Source organism: Propithecus coquereli, unplaced genomic scaffold, assembly GCF_000956105.1.
Source record: "Propithecus coquereli isolate 6110/MARCELLA unplaced genomic scaffold, Pcoq_1.0 Scaffold61, whole genome shotgun sequence".
Lineage (NCBI taxonomy): Eukaryota > Metazoa > Chordata > Mammalia > Primates > Indriidae > Propithecus > Propithecus coquereli.
In genome coordinates, this window is record NW_012152063.1 from 1,517,290 (window position 1) to 1,536,544 (window position 19,255).

Below are 19,255 nucleotides of genomic sequence, written 5' to 3' on the forward strand. Positions count from 1 at the left end.
AAAGAATGTCCTGGAGACTCTGGGGAAAATTCTAAAAAAAGAGGTTCATAAATCTATGAATTAAAAAGAGTTGATTAATGACAGTACTCTTTGTTTAGTTTATCATTTTCCTTTATTGAAGAAAGAATTTACTTTGATGGATAAATTCTGGAATATATGTTTTTTAATTGGTTAAGTTACTATATAACGTTTTGTACTTAACACGTTTATTGCTTGGATAGATGTATTTCAAATACTAAATGTAGAAAAAATGATGATTTTTTAAATAGATTTTTTGCAAGAGTTATTTTGTTTTTAATTGACACATAGTAATTATACACATTTAGGACAAGTGTGATGTTTTGATATATATGCGTTGTGTATTGATTAAATCAGGGTAATTAGCATACTCATTACCTCAAACACTTGTTATTTCTTTGTGGTGAGAACACTCAAAACTTTCTTCTAGCTCTTTGAAGTATGCAATACAGTTTTGTTGACTGTAGTCACCCTACTGTGCAATAGAACTCCAGAACTTATTCCTCCTATATATGCGGTCCCCAACCCCCTGGCAGTGGACATGTACTGGTCCATGGCCTGTTAGGAACTGCACCACACAGTAGGTGGGGAGCGGTGGGCTAGCAAGTGAAGCTTCATCTGTATTTACAGCTGCTCTCCATCACTCGCATCACTGCATAAGTTCTGCCTCCTGTCAGATCAGCTGCAGCATTAGATTCTCATAGGAGCACGAACCCTCCTATGAACTGTGCATGCGAGGGCTCTAGGTTGCGCACTCCTTATGAGAATCTAATGCCTGATGATTGGAGGTGGAGCTGAGGCAGTGATGCTAGCACTGGGGAGTGGCTGCAAATACAGATTATCATTAGCAGAGAGGTTTGACTGCTCAGTAAATGTAATGCTCTTGAATCATCCCAAAACCATCCCCCCTGCACTCCTGTCCATGGAAAAATTGTCTTCCATGAAACTGGTCCCTGGTGCCAAAAAGGTTGGGGACCGCTGTCCTATGTACCTGTAACTTTGTACCTGTTGGCCAGCCTCTGCCCTCTCCCCATGTTTCCCTCTCTCCTATTATCCCCAGCCTCTGGTAACCACTGTTCTACTTGTATGAGATAAACTTTCTTTAGATAACCACACATGGGTGAGATAATGTGGTATTTGCTCTTCTATGCTTAGCTTACTTCACTTAACATAATGTCTTCTAGGTTCATTCATGTTGTCACAAATGACAGGATTTCATTCTTTTTTATGGCTGAATAGTATTCCATTGTGTATATATGCCACAATTTATTTGTTCATCCAACAATGGACACTTAGGTTGATTCCATATCTTAACTGTTGTGAATACTGCTGCAATAAATATGGAATTGCAGATACCTCATTTCCTTTGCATATATACCCAATAATGGGATTGTTGGATTATATGGTAGTTCCATTTTTAATTTTTTGAGGAACCTCCATACTGTTGGTATATACAATTAGTACAGCCTCCATTATGGCTGTACTAATTTACATTTCCACCAACAGTGTTTGTGAGTTCCCCTTTCTCTATATCCTTGCCAGCATTTGTTATTTTGTATTTTTTGTTTTTGATAATAGTCATTCTAAGTGGGACAAGGTGATATCTCATCATGATTTTGATTTTCATTTCAATAATGGGTTGTTTTATTAAAACTTTAAAATCCTTTTTTGTTTAGGAATAATAACTTTTCCTTTAGGTACTTGTTTTGAGTTAGCAAGAGTTATTATTTCTTTTTTTAAAAAACCTCACACCCTATTTTATACATGCATACTTTTTTTTTTGCTGTTGACTCTATGCTTTTCATCATGGTGATCTTTAATAATATTCAGTTTCGTTTATATACTTCTGCATCTCTCCCCAAGACAGTAAGGTAGAAAAATATTTCCATGGCAGCACTCATAAAGGTAGCACACAGTGTGGTTAAGTGGTCCATAGGGAGCTTATGCCTGGATTTTGTATAGTCTAGGTATGCAGCCCCTATTGGGGGATCAAAAACCCCCTATTGTAATATAGCAATAAGGGTGTTTTTAAAAATAACTTCTTGCTGGGCATGGTGGCTGTTGCCTATAATCCTAGCACTCTGGGAGGCTGAGGGAGGAGGATTGCTTGGGGTCAGAAGTTGAAGATTAGCCTGAGCAAGAGGGAGACCCCATCTCTGCCAAAAATAGAAAAAAGTAGCTGGGTGTGGTGGTGTATGCCTGCAGTCCCAGCTACTCAGGCAGGTGAGGCAGGAGGATTGCTTGAGTCCGGGAGTTTGAGGTCGCAGTGAACTATGATGATGCCACTGCACTCTACCCAGGTTGACAGAGCAAGACTCTGTCTAAATAAATAAATGGATAGATAGATAAATAAATAAATAAAATAACTTCTTGTACATAGGACAGCCAAATATAAGGATATATTTACCAGCATAAAATATTTATTATAAGCACCTTCAAATTAAGAGTTAAGAGTTAGTTTTTCTTTAATCTGGAAAAGTTCTTTAGTCTTTGTTTTTAAAAGATAGTTATGTTTCTGAAGAATGTAGACCAGTTGTTTTGGAGAACATCCCTAGTTATGTGTTTATCTCTCATGATTAGATTCAGGTCATGCATTTTTGTGAGGAATACTATGTGAACAACATCATCTTCTTTTCAGTGTAAAACATCTGGAGATATGTGATTGTCCGTTGTCTCTTGGTTAAGGTGTTTCTCTAATGTGTGGTTACTATTTGTCATTTTGTAATTTTTGTGAAGATGATTTGAGAGTATGTAGGTATCCTGTTGATCATCAAGCACCCCTCCACACACAAACACACATTTAGATTTTGCATGCATTGATGATTTTTGCATGAATCAATTTTTGATGTGATGGTTATAAAGTGGTGATCTTCTAATTCCATGTTTCCTTCTCTATTAGATGGCATTCTACTGAAAGAAAATCGTTTCCTTCTCTTTCTCAACTACTTCCCTTTGCTTGTGTAAGGAAAAATTTGTTTTCTTTAAAATGAGCATAAATTTATGAACACAGACCTATGGGTTTTCATTTTATTCAGTGTGATATTGCTATCCTTAATTATTTTGGTGCTCAAATTATCTAAGTCTAGGCAAGTGGCATTGTCCGCAGGATGGTGTCTATGTTTGGATTTTTTAAAAAACACTTTTGTATTTGCTGACACAAGATGTCCCAGGGTCATAGTGATTCTTCCCTGCTCCAACCTTGGAATCAGCCATTTGTCCAAGGAACCTTGGTTTCTTTTAGTGGAGAATGATATTTAGACCTTGTGTCACTTTTTTTAATGCACAAATTATCATTGCTTGTGACTTTTTTGAAATTGGTTTAAACATCAAAAGAGGTTAAAGTTTTTTGACTTAAATAGAAAATAATATATAACTATAAAAGTTATATGTACTTAAATTTATATTATAGAAAATATATACAAGTATAGATAAGAGAAATAAAATGTCCCCTTAAACCCATCACTCATGTTGACCACTGTTGAGTGCTAGTGTATTCTATGTAGCTAAAATCATATCATGTCTGTAGAATTTGGCATTTTTCATTATCTACATAGCATACTGTTTTTCTCCAAGTCATAAAAATTAGACAATTTCAATTTCAGTCATATATTGCTTTTTAAAATTGCTCTTTTCTTTGTCTTTTTTTCTCTCATTATTGCAATATCCTAAAGTAGGAAAAGTTAGCCTACTGGTGGTCAGCTTCTTCTTTTCCTTCCTTTCTCCTTAAAACCCATGATCTTGCCTTTCCTCCACCACCCCCTAAATATCAGAGAATATAAAATTGTGGAAATAAATGTTAGTATCAAAGACCATGGAAAACATTTATTTTATACTGTTTAATTGTGGGGTTTTTTTGTTTGTTTTGGGGGTTTTGTTTTGTTTTGTTTTGTTTTTTGAGACAGAGTTTTGCTCTCTTGCCCGGGCTATAGTGCAGTGGCATCACCATAGCTCACTGCAACCTCAAACTCTTGAGCCCAAGTGATCCTCTTGTCTCAGCCTCCTGAAATATATGCTTAGTTGCTGCTTGTATGTTTTGACCTATGTGCAAAGCTTTCAAACTTTGAGAGCTGGGACCATCTCTGGCTTTTGCTCACCATTGTTTCCACCCTAGTGTAGGGTTTTTCAGCCTCAGCACCCTTGAAATTTCAAGCCAAATAATACTTTGTTGTGGGGGGCTCCCCTGTGCATTGTAGGTGTAAGTTTAGGAGCATCCCCGGCCTCTATCGTACTAAATGCTAGTAGTAGTACTCTCCCTCCCATAGACTCCTATTGCCATCTCGTGACAATCAAAAATGTCTCCAGTCATTGCCAATACCCCACTGGGGGGGGCAAAATTACCAGTCATTCCTGGGTGAGACCACCATTCTAGTACAATGCCTGATACATAATAGGTACCCCCCCAAAATACATGATACATAAATAAATATATTTAAACCACAGCCGGACAGTTAATCATTGGATATTATCTTGTTTTTGTACCACCAATTCCTCTAAATTCTTAGAATTTACAAATTTGATATTGGAGGTATTCAATTGTTGTCACAGTCATCTTGTCTTTTAGACATGGGTTCTGAGTTTTACCTTATCTAGAGCAGAGGATTTAAGGCATTTAGTTATTAAACTACCCTGAAACATTGTATTTGAGGAATGGGTTTTCTAAAGGCCAGAGTATGGAACAGTGTGGGTAGCGTATGTCAGCAAGCCCCAACCTTTTTGGCACCAAGGACTGGTTTCATGGAAGATAATTTTTCCACATACACGGGAGGGGGGATGGTTTTGGGATGATTAAAGCACATTACATTTATTGTGTACTTTGTTTCTATTATTATTACATTGTAACATATAATGAAATAATTATATAACTCACCATAATGCAGAATCTAATGCCACTGGTGATCTGACAGGAGGCGGAGCTTGGGCGGTGATGCAAGCAATGGGGAGCTGCTATACATACAGAGGAAAGGAAGCTTTGCTCACTCACCCACTGGCTCACCGGCCACTCACTTCCTGCTGTGTGGCCCAGTTCCTAAGGGGCCGTGGATTGGTACTGGTCCGTGGCCCCGGGGTTGGGGACTGCAGGAGTATGTGTTTGAGTCTTTCAAAGTGCTCAGAGACATAAGAATGACATCAGCAGGACAGCAAGATTAGACCATCAGAAAGACTGAGTGAGCATGTTAGGGGAAGGGAATAGCCTGGGATAGAGTCCATCTGGGGAAAGTGCTAGGGCCCAGAGAAGGGAAGGCACAAGCCCTAAGGGTCTTCTCAGTGATTGTGTTAAATAGAGGCCATAACTTGATTAGTAGAGTGGAAGTATTTTAGGAGTTAATTTATACTTGAAATTTTTTTAAAATAACTTCATTGAAATAAAGTAAGTGACATTATGTAATTGCCTTAATTTATTCCTATGAAGAGGTTGTATTAATACGTGGATACTTAAAATGTAATTTTTGGAATATTTAAAAGGAAACAGAAGAACCAACATTCAGAACTTAGGTAGGAATACTAAGTTTAAGGTGTAAAATAGTTTTGAAACATTAAATGAAAAGTATTAATATATCATGGTGCCTTTATGTTTTCTTAAGGAAGATTGGGATTAATATGTTAGCTTAGTGTTCTTTCCTTCACAACACAATTTCTTTGGGCTTTGATAATTCTTTCTTATGAAGTAGTTACTTAGCACAATTAAAGATTTCACCATTAATACTCCTCACTGGAAAATATGTTTATAACTTTTTGAGGAGGGTACTATTAAGTTTCACACTTTTTAAGAAAGATATTTTCTATAATATTAAGGGTAAGAATGAAGGGGATGTGAGTATACAGCAATATTTTTGTATTAAAGAAAGGAATATTTAATTTTATTTAGAAACACTTTTATAACTAGATTATCTGCTATTTTAAATTTTAATTTTCTTCAATTATTATAAATAGTAAAATGTTCATAGAATTTGTTAGGAAATAAAATAATTAAGCTTTTTATAGAGGCTGAGTGATTTGAGTATGAAGAGGCTGTTAGTTTCTAAAACTAAGGATAGTAAACGAACTAATGTTATTCTGGGCAACAAATTTTATAGTGTTATTGCAGGCATATATTTAGTTTATTGCTTTAGAGTGTTAATTGTTTAAACTTTTAGAGCCAATTTAATTATTTTTATTTCTTTTGAGAGAATAATGCTACAATGTTATTAACTCAAAGATTCCTAGATCAGACACTTGCTGTAAAGGATTTTATTATGCCTTTTTTTTTTTTTTTTAATTTTCAGTTTTAGCTTTTATGGAAAGGAGACTAGTTTATAATTGTAGATAATTTTTAGTTTCTTTTAGTGGTAAATGATTTCACTCACTTAGAATATGGGATGAAAGGTAATTCTTGAAACTTGCAACTAAGCACAAAGTACTTCATGGGAACATTGGAACGAAGTGGCTCAATTTTATTGAGTTTTGTGTGTTGTTATTGTATCTTTATGAAACACTTTATACTTTGGAGGTGATATTGTTGCCCTGTAATCTTTAAACTTTAAGGTCTTTTTCCCCTGAAGTCTTAAGCAATATTGACTACACACAGAAAGCTTTACTTTAAAGTGTGGTGCTTTTTCTTTTCTTTCCATTATAAGCACACAGCTTGGAAATTTGTGCAAAATGCTCCTCAGAGCTATCTTATTTGAAAAATATTAATTAAAAATTTCTATTTAGATGTATTTTTACCTTTTTACCAAATTTAGGTGTTTTGATCCATAAGGGTCACTTTAAAACTGCATTGCCAAACATGTAGGTAGTCATTAGCAACACTGGCTATTTAAGTTTAAATTAATTAGTAAAAATGAAATAAAAGTAAATATTTAGCTCTTCAGTCACACTAGCCACATTTCCAGGACTCAGTAGTAGCTACCATATTGGACAGTGTGGATACAGAACATTTCCATCCTTGCAGTTCTTTGGATACACTGCTCTAGAATAGGAGTTCACAGACTACCACCTGCAGGCTCAGTCTGGCCCACCACTTGTTTTGTTAATAAAGTGTTATTGGAATACAGCCATGATCATTTGTTTGCATATGGTTCATGGCTGCTTTCCGACCGTAACAGCAGAATTGGGTAGCTTGAACAGAAACCTTATAGCTCACAGAGACTAAAATATTTTCCTTTTATTTTTTTTACAGAAAAATGCGACCTCTGCTTCAGAGTATATATATATTCATAAAGTTAAGGTTGTTTGAACAGCAGAGTTATTATATGCATGGCATAAATTACTTGTATAGCATATTCTACAAGGCACGTTATCATAGTTCAAGATGGACCAAACCAGCAGAACAGTCAAAAATAGAGTATAAGATCAAACCTAGATTACTAGGCAAGAATGGTCATTCCCTTGTGGGGATAACTAGAAGATAAGTTCTCTGGTTGATCAGTTCCTTTCCCAAATGATGAGAAAGAACTAAAGAAAGAAGAGTATCAGCTAAGATGAACAGTCAGCATACAAGGTGCCAGTCCACTTAAGGTGGGCTGGACAACTGGGAGGCTTATTGCCCGGGTACCAAGAGATCCATCCATGCTGATGGCCCATTGTCGCACCTGGGCCATCTGGTTGGGAGTTAAGGGATGGAATCTGGAAATAGGACATTACAAGATTAATAAGGTAAGGTGGGGTGAAATATAACCAATATGTTAGATGGAAAAACCTTTCAATTTAGACTTAACTAGGAATTTATTAAAAAATGTTTGATTCACTAATAGAGTATCAACCTTCTAAATTTTGATTGATTGGATCATTTTAGTATTTTTATAGTCCTCTTTTACCTTGTGGAGTATACAAGAAGTGTTGTCTCTGGATGACATGTGAAATACTTTCAATCCATTCTGTTTACTATTTTACCTACAATTTTTAATACTATGTTAAACCTTGCAACTGGAACTGTTTCATTTTGGTGGCACATGTGCTAATTTTCTGTGTTTGGCTTATAGTTTTTTTTAATAGAAGCCAAATTGTCATGATGCATAAGTTGTACCCCAGACCAATTTGTCTTTGAGGATTCTGTTTTATTTTTTAACTCTTTTTTTTTAACTTATGTAGTTTTCATTAGTTGATTTTAAATTGTAAATTGTAGTGCAATGTACTAAAAGTTAGCTTTTGATGGTGGCCTATTAGAACTGTCTTTGCTACTCTTTGTTATGTTCCCAGGTTTAAGCTAGCAAAATTGCTTATTCCGAGTGCCCTTGCTTCTCTCAGGACAGGGCTTTTATAAGGACTCAGGAGTACCTTATAAAGGCTAACCCTCACTGCAGCAGATTATAGAGGAGCGTGAAGAGCTAAATTTAGAGGAAAGCCAAGCCTCTGCCCCAAATAGTAACAGCTAAAGGATAGGTACCTTCTGTAAGCAGAATATCTTCATTTAGTCTTTCACTACCAGTGGGTGAGTTTTTCCTTTGTTTTTGTTTGTTTCAATTTTTGGTGTTATTTATATCAAAATCTTTGAGTACATTTGTATGTTTGCATGTTATTATGTTATCTTCCACATGGAATATATCAAGGGTGTGAAAAATAAGTGCACATAACTGGGCTATGAAAAAACAAACTTTTGTGCTTAGAAGTAAACTAAGTATAAAAGCTAAAGGTTTTGAAAATAGAGTAATTCTCTCATATGCTGTGTTTGGTGGTAATTCTTCATTAACAGAAAAAATAGAAACAAAGTGTAAAGATAGAGTTAATTAGGGAATTCCAAGAGTTTGTATGCTAAACCCCAAAATAAAACTTTTAGAGGAACTCACACTTTAAAATTTTTTAAATTTACAAAATAAAAACATCTTATAGCTGGGGTATGGTGGCATGCACCTATAGCCCCAGCTACTCTGGAGGCTGAGGCAGGAGGATCGGTTGAGCCCAGGAGTTCAAGGACAGTCTGGGCAACATAATGAGATCCTGGTCTCTAAAAAAACAAACAAATAAAAACACCTCTGGCAGAGAGTAACTCCTTGCTTACATGTTCACCTGCTGGAGAAGTTTCAGGCTAGCTGAGCTCTATTTTTACTATTGCATCATGGTACAGGACCCAAGCTCTTGACAGATATTTTTCTTTGCTAACATAAGAATACATTTTGTATATTTATTATACTGTGGAAGTGGGGAGACAAGGAGGGAAACATCCATATATCGTCATCATTTTTGCACCAATACAGTATTTGCTGATCCCGAGTGTTGAAAATGCCAATAGGGAAATTTCTGAAGAAAAGAGTTTTGCAGTGAATATAAATAATGTGTTAGAAACTCAATTTCCAACACCCATCCAATGAAATGGGACTTCATTGATTAAATTTATAGCATTTGTAACTATTTCTGTATGTGGCCATTGAACTATACACATAGAGCGATCTGTTACTTTCTCTACCCTCCCAGTCTGTGCTTCTGTTGCTTCAGATACGACATTGTATTGCAAATGTTTGGTTTTTATCCCTCCCCCTGGATTCCTTGAGGGCATGGGTTCTGGCTTAACGATGTTTGTATCTCAAAGCATGATGTATTAAGTTCATTTTACTTTATAGGATTGATTAAAAAAAATGTCTACTCAAACCATGTAATAAATTACTTTTTGTGCTTACTTTATCTTTAATTAGTTTCATTTTTAAAATAAAAAATAATCAATTTGAAGTTTTCAATGATAAACAAATTTTTTTTTTTTATGTGAAGCTATAAGTTTCTCTTCTTTCATGGGAGGGAAGGAAGATTTGGTACATAAATAATAATTTTTCCATGTTCTTAAGGATTTTTAAAGAACCTTTGGGAGGTAATTAAATAATGTACTTAAATACTATAAATTTTCTTGATTGTTTGATGGTGTAAATAATTGACAAAATCTAGGCCAGGAGCGGTGGCTCACGCCTGTAATCCTAGCACTCTGGGAGGCCGAGGCGGGCGGATTGTTTGAGCTCAGGATTTCGAGAACAGCCTGAGCAAGAGCGAGACCCCATCTCTACTAAAAAAGAAAGAAATTAATCGGACAACTAAAAATATATAGAAAAAATTAGCCAGGCATGGTGGCACATGCCTTGTAGTCCCACCTACTCGGGAGGCTGAGGCAGAAGGATTGCTTGAGCCCAGGAATTTGAGGTTGCTGTGAGCTAGGCTGACGCCACGGCACTCTAGCCCGGGCAACACAGTGAGACTCCGTCTCAAAAAAAATAAAATAAAAAAAAAAATAATTGACAAACTTTAGACATTTTCAATCAATTTCTAAAAGCTTTGAAAAGTAATAACATCCTTGAATAATGCACATTATCTGAAATATTTGGCCTTCTAATTTAAGCAATGTAGACATATTTTCAGTTTACAATATTTATGCCAGCAAACTTATTTATTCTCTATCATTAAGAGGTCTTGAGCAGGTTTTATAGTTTTTAAAAAAGATAATTTATTATATTTTTAATTGTATATTAAATCCAGTAGAAGAATATAACGTACCCATATCCCCATCCACTGCAGCAAACAAAAAATTAAAAATTTGTTAACAGTTTCTTGTATCGTTCTTAAATTTTTCTTCCATAGAAAATCATATATTATATGCATCCCCTTTTTAACCAAGTACTTAACATTCTTTTATTCAACTTGCTTTTTCCCACTAACAATATGCCTTAAACATTTTTCCTTATCAGTGAAGCAACACTGACAAGTATTTATTAAATGCTTAAACTTTGCTCAGTATTTAGGTGCTAAAGATACAATATTTAGTAAAACCTACAAGGTCCCTAACCTTTTGGAGGTTACACTTTCATGGGGGAAATAGACCACAAATAGATAATAATAAAATGTCAGGTACTGCTAAAGCCTCTGGAGAGAAATAAAGCTAGGTAAAGACAGAGGGTGACAGGGGGGTGAAGTTGTCATGGGGATGGTCAGGGAAGGCCTCTCTGAAAAGGAGGCATTTCAATGAATGCAGGAAGTAAAGCATGTGGGCAGCCCGGGAAGATCCTTCCCAAAAGAGAGACAGGTACAGAACCTCAGAAACTGGACCTTGCCTGGCCTGCTGGAAGAAAAACAAAGAGGACAGTGTTTCTGGAACTCAGTTAGTGATGGGAAGAGGTGTGGGTTGAATATGCACACATAATCAGAGAGGTTGTGAGGGCCAGAAATGTAATAATAGTTACATCTAATTCATTCTTTCATAAGCCTTCATGGTGTTCCATTTGGTGGCTAAATTATACAGACTCATATTTATGGACATTTCACTTTCCATTTGTTTATGTATCCAACAATGCTTCAAATCAATCCTATTACACATACCCATATGCAGGTATATTTGCATTCTTATATGGGCATAACTATAGGAATTCCCAGTAAGGTATTGCTAGTCCAAGATCATGTATGTGTGAATATTTCCGGACCCTCACCAAATGCTTGCCAAAAGTATCACATGGAGTTTAACCTTTATGCCAAAGTGGATGTCTGGTTGTTTTCCCTATGTCCTTTGCCAACACTAAATATTGGTAAACTTAAAAATTTTTGTTAGTCTGATGGTCCAAATTAGATCTCATTTTAAAATTATATTCAGTTATGGGTGAGGTCAAACATATATTTATTAGCCACAGATTTTTCACATGAACTGCTTGTTTGAAATGTGTAATCTTTTTTTGTTTTGTTTTCAGAAATTTTATGAATAAGCATCAGAAGCCAGTGCTAACAGGCCAGCGATTCAAAACTCGGAAAAGGGGTAGGTTGCATTTTGTGTTTGTGGGTGTGTGGCTATCAGTGTGGGTGTGTGTGTGTTTAAATTTCTAATGAAAATATAAAATTGAAGGAGAAGAATTTGAATGATCCCTGTTTTCACCTAACCTCATTACTTCCACTAATTTGAGATCTGAATGTAGAATCTGAAGTTCTGCATTTGAGCCCTCAAATTGCCAGTTACTTAGGTGTTTGATGTTGGACAAGACATTTAACTTGCCTGAGCTATGTATCCATTTACAAAGTGGGGATAATTATACCTGTTTACGTTGTCTTACTCTGGTGAAGTTACGAAGGCAATTGATAAACTTTACCGGTTTTGACATCAGCATTTGTATTTGGTTTTTGCTTTCCTTGTTGTTTTGAGAAAGTGTCGATGGCAAAGATGGTAAAGCTAAGAGAAAAGTAAGTTAGGGAGTTAGATACTGAAGATTTTTTTTTGAGAATTAGCAAGTCGAATCTACTGCCCTAAATACCCTTCAAACTCATGATATTTTCAAGTGTCTTTTATTGTGGAGAGAGTAGTAATAGACCCAGTTTGATGACTGATAAAGTTTCTATTTGTGTGACTTCTCTTTTTCATATAATGTTCATCTTACTGTCCTTTCTGTATAAAGAACATTTTAAACATGGTTTTATGTTTAGTCAGTTTGGCATAATTATATAGAGGTTCTCTTAGCTTAAAGACTAGTTGAACTGAAGCTCAATTAGGGAAACTTTCAAAGAGGAAACATGGTGTATATTAAGTTAAATAACATTGAAAGGAGTGACTGAGAAATATTTAAGGAAGTATCGTGTGTAAAATGAACGATGTTGAAGCATAATCCCATGTAATGATCTTTGAGTACCAAACAGTTTGATTGACAAACCACTTTTGTATGCCTTTGGCATTGCCGGTGCTCAGGCAGCATCTGTATCCTATGTTCTCTTGCAGTGCTGTGTCCACTTAAGTAGCAAGTCATGTAGAAAGAAAAAAAGTCCCTATACAAGGAGACAGAACATCATTTGGATCATAAGAGTTTACAAGAGTCACCAGATAGACTGAATTTAACTGTATGCTGCCTGCTGGAAAGCCTTAAGTTCACACACACACACACACACACACACACACACACACACAGAAACGAAAATAAACAAATGTAAAAGTAACCAAAATATGGTTATTTTGTACAGTATTTCTGTCTTGCACTCTCCTTTTTCTATTTTTTTTTCATTCCTGGCTCATCCCCATAAGGTGAATAAGTACAAATATAGCTGAGCCACCTCCATTTCGTCCTCATCTTAGTGTTACAAATTGTGTCCCTACTCCAGTTCCCCACTGAAATCTGAAAGCAGATATCAAACAAAAGGTGCTAACCAGAATGCATTCATTGTCCCATTGTTCAAAGCAGTGTTGAGGGGAAAATGACGTGGATGATTTCAAAAGGACTTATCAGTAATGAACAATATAGTTCAGAAACCTATTTACAGTTAAGGTATTGTGGGACCTAGTAATGTGATAATAGTTAATATGTGCCCAACCGTGAGGCGCAGAAAGGTTTTCCACTGCCTGCCCACTGAGGGAACGTGTTAATCTCAGACCTGGATCTCCAGCTCAAGTGGCTTTATTAGTGTGACGCTGATTCACTGTAACTGAGCTGAGAGCAAGAAAGGGCCCAAGAATGTGTTGCACAACAGCAGATGTGATTCAACAAATAAACTGGCCCTTACCGTCTGTCTTCAGTTTAGAACAGGAAAGGTTTTCTCTCGTGAACAGGTTTGCCTCTGATTCATTCCGTGGTCAAGATAGTACTGCTGGAGCATGCAGGGAGAGCTACTGGGAAATATATATTATTTGTCAGTTGATCTGGCTTTATATAACTCAGGTCTGTTGGGAATTTAAGCAATACTTGAGCCATTTTGTGCCAAACTGCTGATTGGGGAAAGAAAAAAATTGAGTCAACCTCATTTTCTGCTCTTCATAGTAGGGAATTGCCTCCTGACAATTTATCATGCCATGGCTTTTCTTTACTGTTATAAAGGGGCTGGCTTCAAATAAACGGTTAGCAGTTTTGTAGAGCTGAGGAAAAAAACTACTGAGGGTATTTCAAGGTCATTTTGATAGGCTATTTTCTGAAGATCTGTCATCACTTTGAAACTATTTCCTAGCAAAGCTAATGCTCTTGCATGCCAAGTTAGTATAACGATGTATTTCTTATTGCTTAACATTAAATGTAAACATTATGATAGGAGACACTATAGAGAACTCCATTCAGGCCCTATTTTCCTTTATGAAATACTCACTTCCTGTTTATGGCATGTGCTCCAAAGTTGTTACGTTTTCCATTGTGGCTTGCGGGAGTCTGAAAGAATGAAAATTTCTCCTGCGAGCCATTGTTATGCTTTGCTAAATGAAATACTTATTGATTGAACTGGCCTTTCTATATGGGTTTTTATAGAAATTGGGTTAAAATTAGTGAACATAGGAGAGCAAAAATGGCCAAATTGCAGGCATCTGAAGTGACCATGTACTCAGTTTTGTGCCTCACACTTTAGCCCTGTGCTGTTGGTTTTAAATCAGTCTTAGATTCATGGTAAGTGGTGATAGTAACTAGCAGAGTAAACCTTTACTTCTTGAAATATATGTAAATGTGTGTATGTGTGTAGTTAGAAAATACATGATATTTTTAATTCATTTACTATAACCTCAGTGACATTTATAAAGGAATGTAGGTTATGTTATTTATCACTTCATTAACAGATTGGAAAAATGCTATATTAACCAGTTACTGTAGTTCCATAGTAAGCAAGTTAGATAAGGTATAGGCATATTTAAGTGTCAGTAATCTCAAATAAAATACAAGCTGCATGTGCTGTTGTTTCAGATTAATAGGAATCTTTAGGTAAACTGTTGTCTTGTTCAAGATTTAGTGTTCTTGCCATTCTCTTGTATAGGAATTTTCTATTCCTCTTGATGGGCAGTTAGTCTTAGCAGGTGGGAGCTTTTTTCACTCTGTAAAAGAATTATCATGCCACTATAACTTTTTAACATTCCCAAGCCAAAAGTGGTCATTTTGATCTAACACCTTATTGCTGTGGGTTGAAATATCCTTGGCCATGATATGTTATATTCCTTTTTCTATTTCTTGGCAATTCTTTTGGAAAATTATAATGAGAGGATAAACATCTTTTTACAAACAAGTGTTTAAGTTGTCTCTTAAATTCAAAACAAAGTCCTCTGCTTGGATTCTTGGCATAGTCTGGGATTTTCCTTATTTACCAACTTATATTTCCCAATGCCTCCATTTGTATTTTCGAAATCGTCAAAATCTGTTCTACCACCTGAGTCAACATCCAAGCATGTTGTAGTGCCCTTGTGGGAGGGCCTCAGTTGATTTTGGAAGCTGGTCACAAGACTTAATAAACAGCTTGTAGTCCTTTTACTTCTGTTCTCATATTATAGGAAAGAAAATATCTTTCTCCAAGGGGGAAGGAGAATTACCCTTTAGCTAGAGACCCGAAGTAGGAGGTGAGGTTTTCCTTGCTTGCCAGTGGGTTCCTCTTGTGTAGAGACACAGTTATCCCCTCCTCCAGCTCCACATAATATATTCCTCTAGAGTTCTCATCCATTTTCCTCCCCCTCTACAAAACAAGACCCTAATTATATTTTTTCTGCAGTCAACATTTGCATGTTCTTGGCTGCATAATGTTTTGCTTAAAGCATCAAAAGGACTTTTTATCTCTTGCTCATGATGAATATTGTTCCAGTTAATTTATGTGTGTCTTTATGGTATGCTGCGTGACTCTGACTGGTACTGGGCATGCCATTCTTCTCTGGTTCTGATGCTGATGTCATCGGTGTTAAGCACTTACAACCCATCCCTTTTGTTAGATGACTAGGAGTAGTCAGCCTGTACAAAGTAAGCAGTTGCTGTGTGGTTTTTAAATGTAGTTTTTGATTTTATCAAAGCTGTGCATGCACACGGTGTGGCTATTTCTTGGTTTTTCTATTGGAGGTATTAAGCATGCACTTACTACCGTGGAAGGGGAGGGTTCGGCTCTTTTTCACTGCCCTCCCCACCTGCATACCTCCTGTCCTTCTCTATTCCCTCATTCTGTCATAATTTCAGCTAGGCCATTGTCTGGGGTTTATATTATTGTGACTTTATACATGCTATTCACAGACAAACTGTTATTTGGTTGCTTTTCTTTTTCTGAATGTCATTTTATTATCTCTGAATTTAATAAATTTAATAATTTTTCTCCCCCCCCTTAGTTTTTTGTGCCTTAAAACTATTCAATCCTAACCTTTCCCTTTGTGGTTGTATAAATCTCTAAACACAAGACACTTCAGGAGTTATGGCAATGATGGTATTAAAGGAATTCTTACGTCATATCATATTGTATCATTCGATTGAACAACTCTCTCCTGGTCAGGTTGCTGTCTAGGCCAGTTGTGAACTGTCAACCTGAAATGCTTGAAATGTCCTTTCACCATTATCCATGAAAGTACTATTGCCTGTCTCATGTTTTTCCCTTTTTTCCTGGGATCTCATGACTTACTCCTTAGTTATTCACTATTTTTGAGGTCTTAAATATTTTAATATACATATATTCACTCTACTCTTACCCTTAATTAAAAGTTTGGCTAGCTTGAATTCTAGGTTGGAAATTGTTTTCCCTCAGAATTCTGAAGAATTTCTTCTAGCTTCTGGTATTTCTGTTGAGCAATTCAATGTCTGTTTCTTCATACTTATATATCACTTGTTTTTTTGCCCCAGAAACCTTAGATAGTTGCTATGTTCCCAGAATTCTAAATTTCACTGTAATGAATGTACTTCGTGTGGATCTACTTTCAATCATCGTGCTGGGTGCCCAGACAGCCAGTTGTTTGGAAACTCACATCCTTCAAATCTGTAAAACTTTACTGAAATTTTTAATGTAATATCCTTTACTTTGTTTTTTCAGTCTGTCTTTTGATTATAATTATAACTTTTGGATATTTGACTAATCTGCCCTTTTCTTTTTTTTCTTTTTTTTTTTTTTTGCAATTATTTTTGAAGCCTTTGGCCTTTTTTTTTTCTAGTTTCTAAGAGATATTCTCAACTTTCTCTTTTAACTCCTGAATTTTTTACTTTTCTATTTTTTATTCCCAAGAACTCTTTTTTTGTTTATAAATTTTTTTTTTTTGGAGACAGAGTCTCACTCTGTTGCCCTGGCTAGAGTGAGTGCCGTGGCGTCAGCCTAGCTCACAGCAACCTCAAACTCCTGGGCTCAAGCGATCCTCCTGCCTCAGCCTCCTGAGTAGCTGGGACTACAGGCATGTGCCACCATGCCTGGCTAATTTTTTCTATATAGTTTTAGTTATCCAGCTAATTTCTTTCTATTTTTTTTAGTAGAGACGGGGTCTTGCTCTTGCTCAGGCTGGTCTCGAACTCCTGAGCGCAAACGATCCGCCCGCCTCAGCCTCCCAGAGTGCTAGGATTACAGGCGTGAGCCAACGCGCCTGGCCTATAAAATATTTTTATAGTATTCTCTTTCTTCTTTCCTTCCCCTTCCTCCTTCTCTTCCTCCTTTTCTTCTTCTTCTAGTTGCAGTATCTTCACTTAGCTCTCTAAAGATATTTATGATACAGTTTTTTCTTTTCAAATGTTGGGTTCGTCGTTTACTCCTCTCTCCCAACTTCCAGACTTATTCTCCATGGGTCGGGGGCGGGGTGGGGAAAGGTGATGTTCTTAGAATTGAATCTTTGATCCTTTACCTTTAGTATATTCATTTTGTTCTTCCTAGTCTGACCTCTGGTTTATCATCTTCACTTCTTTTCAACATTTATGATCCTTGCTTTGTTCAAGGCCTGATTCCAAAACGACCATCCACAAGAAGTCTTACTAGAGCCTAAACCACAATTCTTTCCAAATCCTGACCTCACCACACCGTACTGCCTCTCCTCCACACTCAAGTGTGCAGTTCACCGTGGCAGCTCCTTTGTGCCTTTGTTGTATGCCTTTTTATATCGGTCTTATCTATCAATGTTAATGAATACATATTCTAAAATTATCCATTTTAATTTCTAGTAAAACAAGTATCCATAGATATAATCTCCATAAATAAAAAAGCTCTTTGGAATCCTCAGTACTTTTAGAGTGTCAAGGGGTCATAAGACCAAAAACTTTAGAACATCTGCTCTGAAGCTATAAATATACATATGTAGCTCATGGCAGTTATTAAATAATTAAGTATTCTGGAATAAATTATCATGTAAAAGAGACATCCCTCCTTATTTCCCCTCTCCCAATCTTTATTTCTTGTTTATGTTTATATGTTTTCCTGTATTCTTTGGTGGTTCTCTGTGGATCATTTTCTATCTCAGATGAAATAAAAATTTTAAGTTTGATTGTTATACTCTTTATTTTTTTTTCTCTGATTAGGGTTAGTAGACTACATTGGCCTATCCTATAAGTGACAAACATGAACAATCATCAATTATATTACGTACTAGAGTTAAATATTTTTGTGGCCATATTGAACAGAAATAAATTATTCGAGTAAATGTTTAAACGAGGAGTTTCAGAGCATGGAAATCTGATAGAAAAATTTAAATCGTCCTTCAACTTTTAAATAATCACATCAAATACACACCTGTGAACAAAGGAAATATACTGTTAGTTTCTTTGGAGAATATGATATGTACACAAAGGAATAATTTTATGAATTTTTTTATTTTAGATGAAAAAGAGAAATTTGAACCCACAGTTTTCAGGGATACACTCGTCCAGGGGCTTAACGAAGCTGGTGATGACCTTGAAGCTGTAGCCAAGTTCCTGGACTCTACAGGCTCGAGATTAGATTATCGTCGCTATGCGGACACACTCTTCGATATTTTGGTGGCTGGCAGTATGCTTGGTAAACCATGCATTATCGCATCTTCTTGTAGTGTATATATAGATTGCCAATTCTACTGAAGTATTTCCTTATAAGATAAAGTCTTTATAAGCTTATATTTACTATAGTTGATATAAAACACAAATGGGAGTGCACAATTTTTTGCTTAACTTACAATTTGGAATGGTATTAATGTGGGTGATTATTGGTTAACAAGGCATAGAACCAAGGGTTATTGTTGACATTTGATCACAGGTGGCCACTTTGCTTTTGCTAAAAGCTAACTTTCCCAGTGTCCCTAATCTTTGAATGTTTTTTGAGAGTCCATAAAAAGGATAATTTCTACAGAAGTGCGTAACTTAGTGTATGTCATCTAGATCCTTCTCGTATAATGAACCCAAATGTCATATAGCAGCTTTTCTTTTGAACCTTGCTCCTTTTTTTTTTCTTTTAAAGACATAATCTTTGTGTCGTTGCCCAGGCAGGAGTACAGTGGCGGGATCATAGTTCACAGCTCACCGCAGCCTCAATCTCCTGGGCTCAAGTGATCCTTCTGCCTCAGCCTCCTGAGTAGCTGGAACCACAGCTGCATACCACCATGACTGGCTGATTTTTAAATTTATTTTGTATGGAGACAAGGTCTCACTATATTGCCCAGGCTAGT

At 36.2% G+C, this 19,255-nt stretch overlaps 1 protein-coding gene across 1 annotated transcript in view; it reads left to right on the forward strand.

Annotated features, from left to right (window-relative positions):
• The window catches only part of BZW2 (basic leucine zipper and W2 domains 2), an 83,446-nt gene that overhangs the window by 8,980 nt on the left and 55,211 nt on the right, over positions 1–19,255 (forward strand). The window contains exons 2-3 of the mRNA XM_012659393.1: positions 11,652–11,716; positions 18,436–18,612. Of these exons, the coding sequence (XP_012514847.1) occupies positions 11,659–11,716; positions 18,436–18,612 (235 nt within the window). The 5' untranslated portion in view covers positions 11,652–11,658. The remainder of the gene's footprint in view (positions 1–11,651; positions 11,717–18,435; positions 18,613–19,255) is intronic.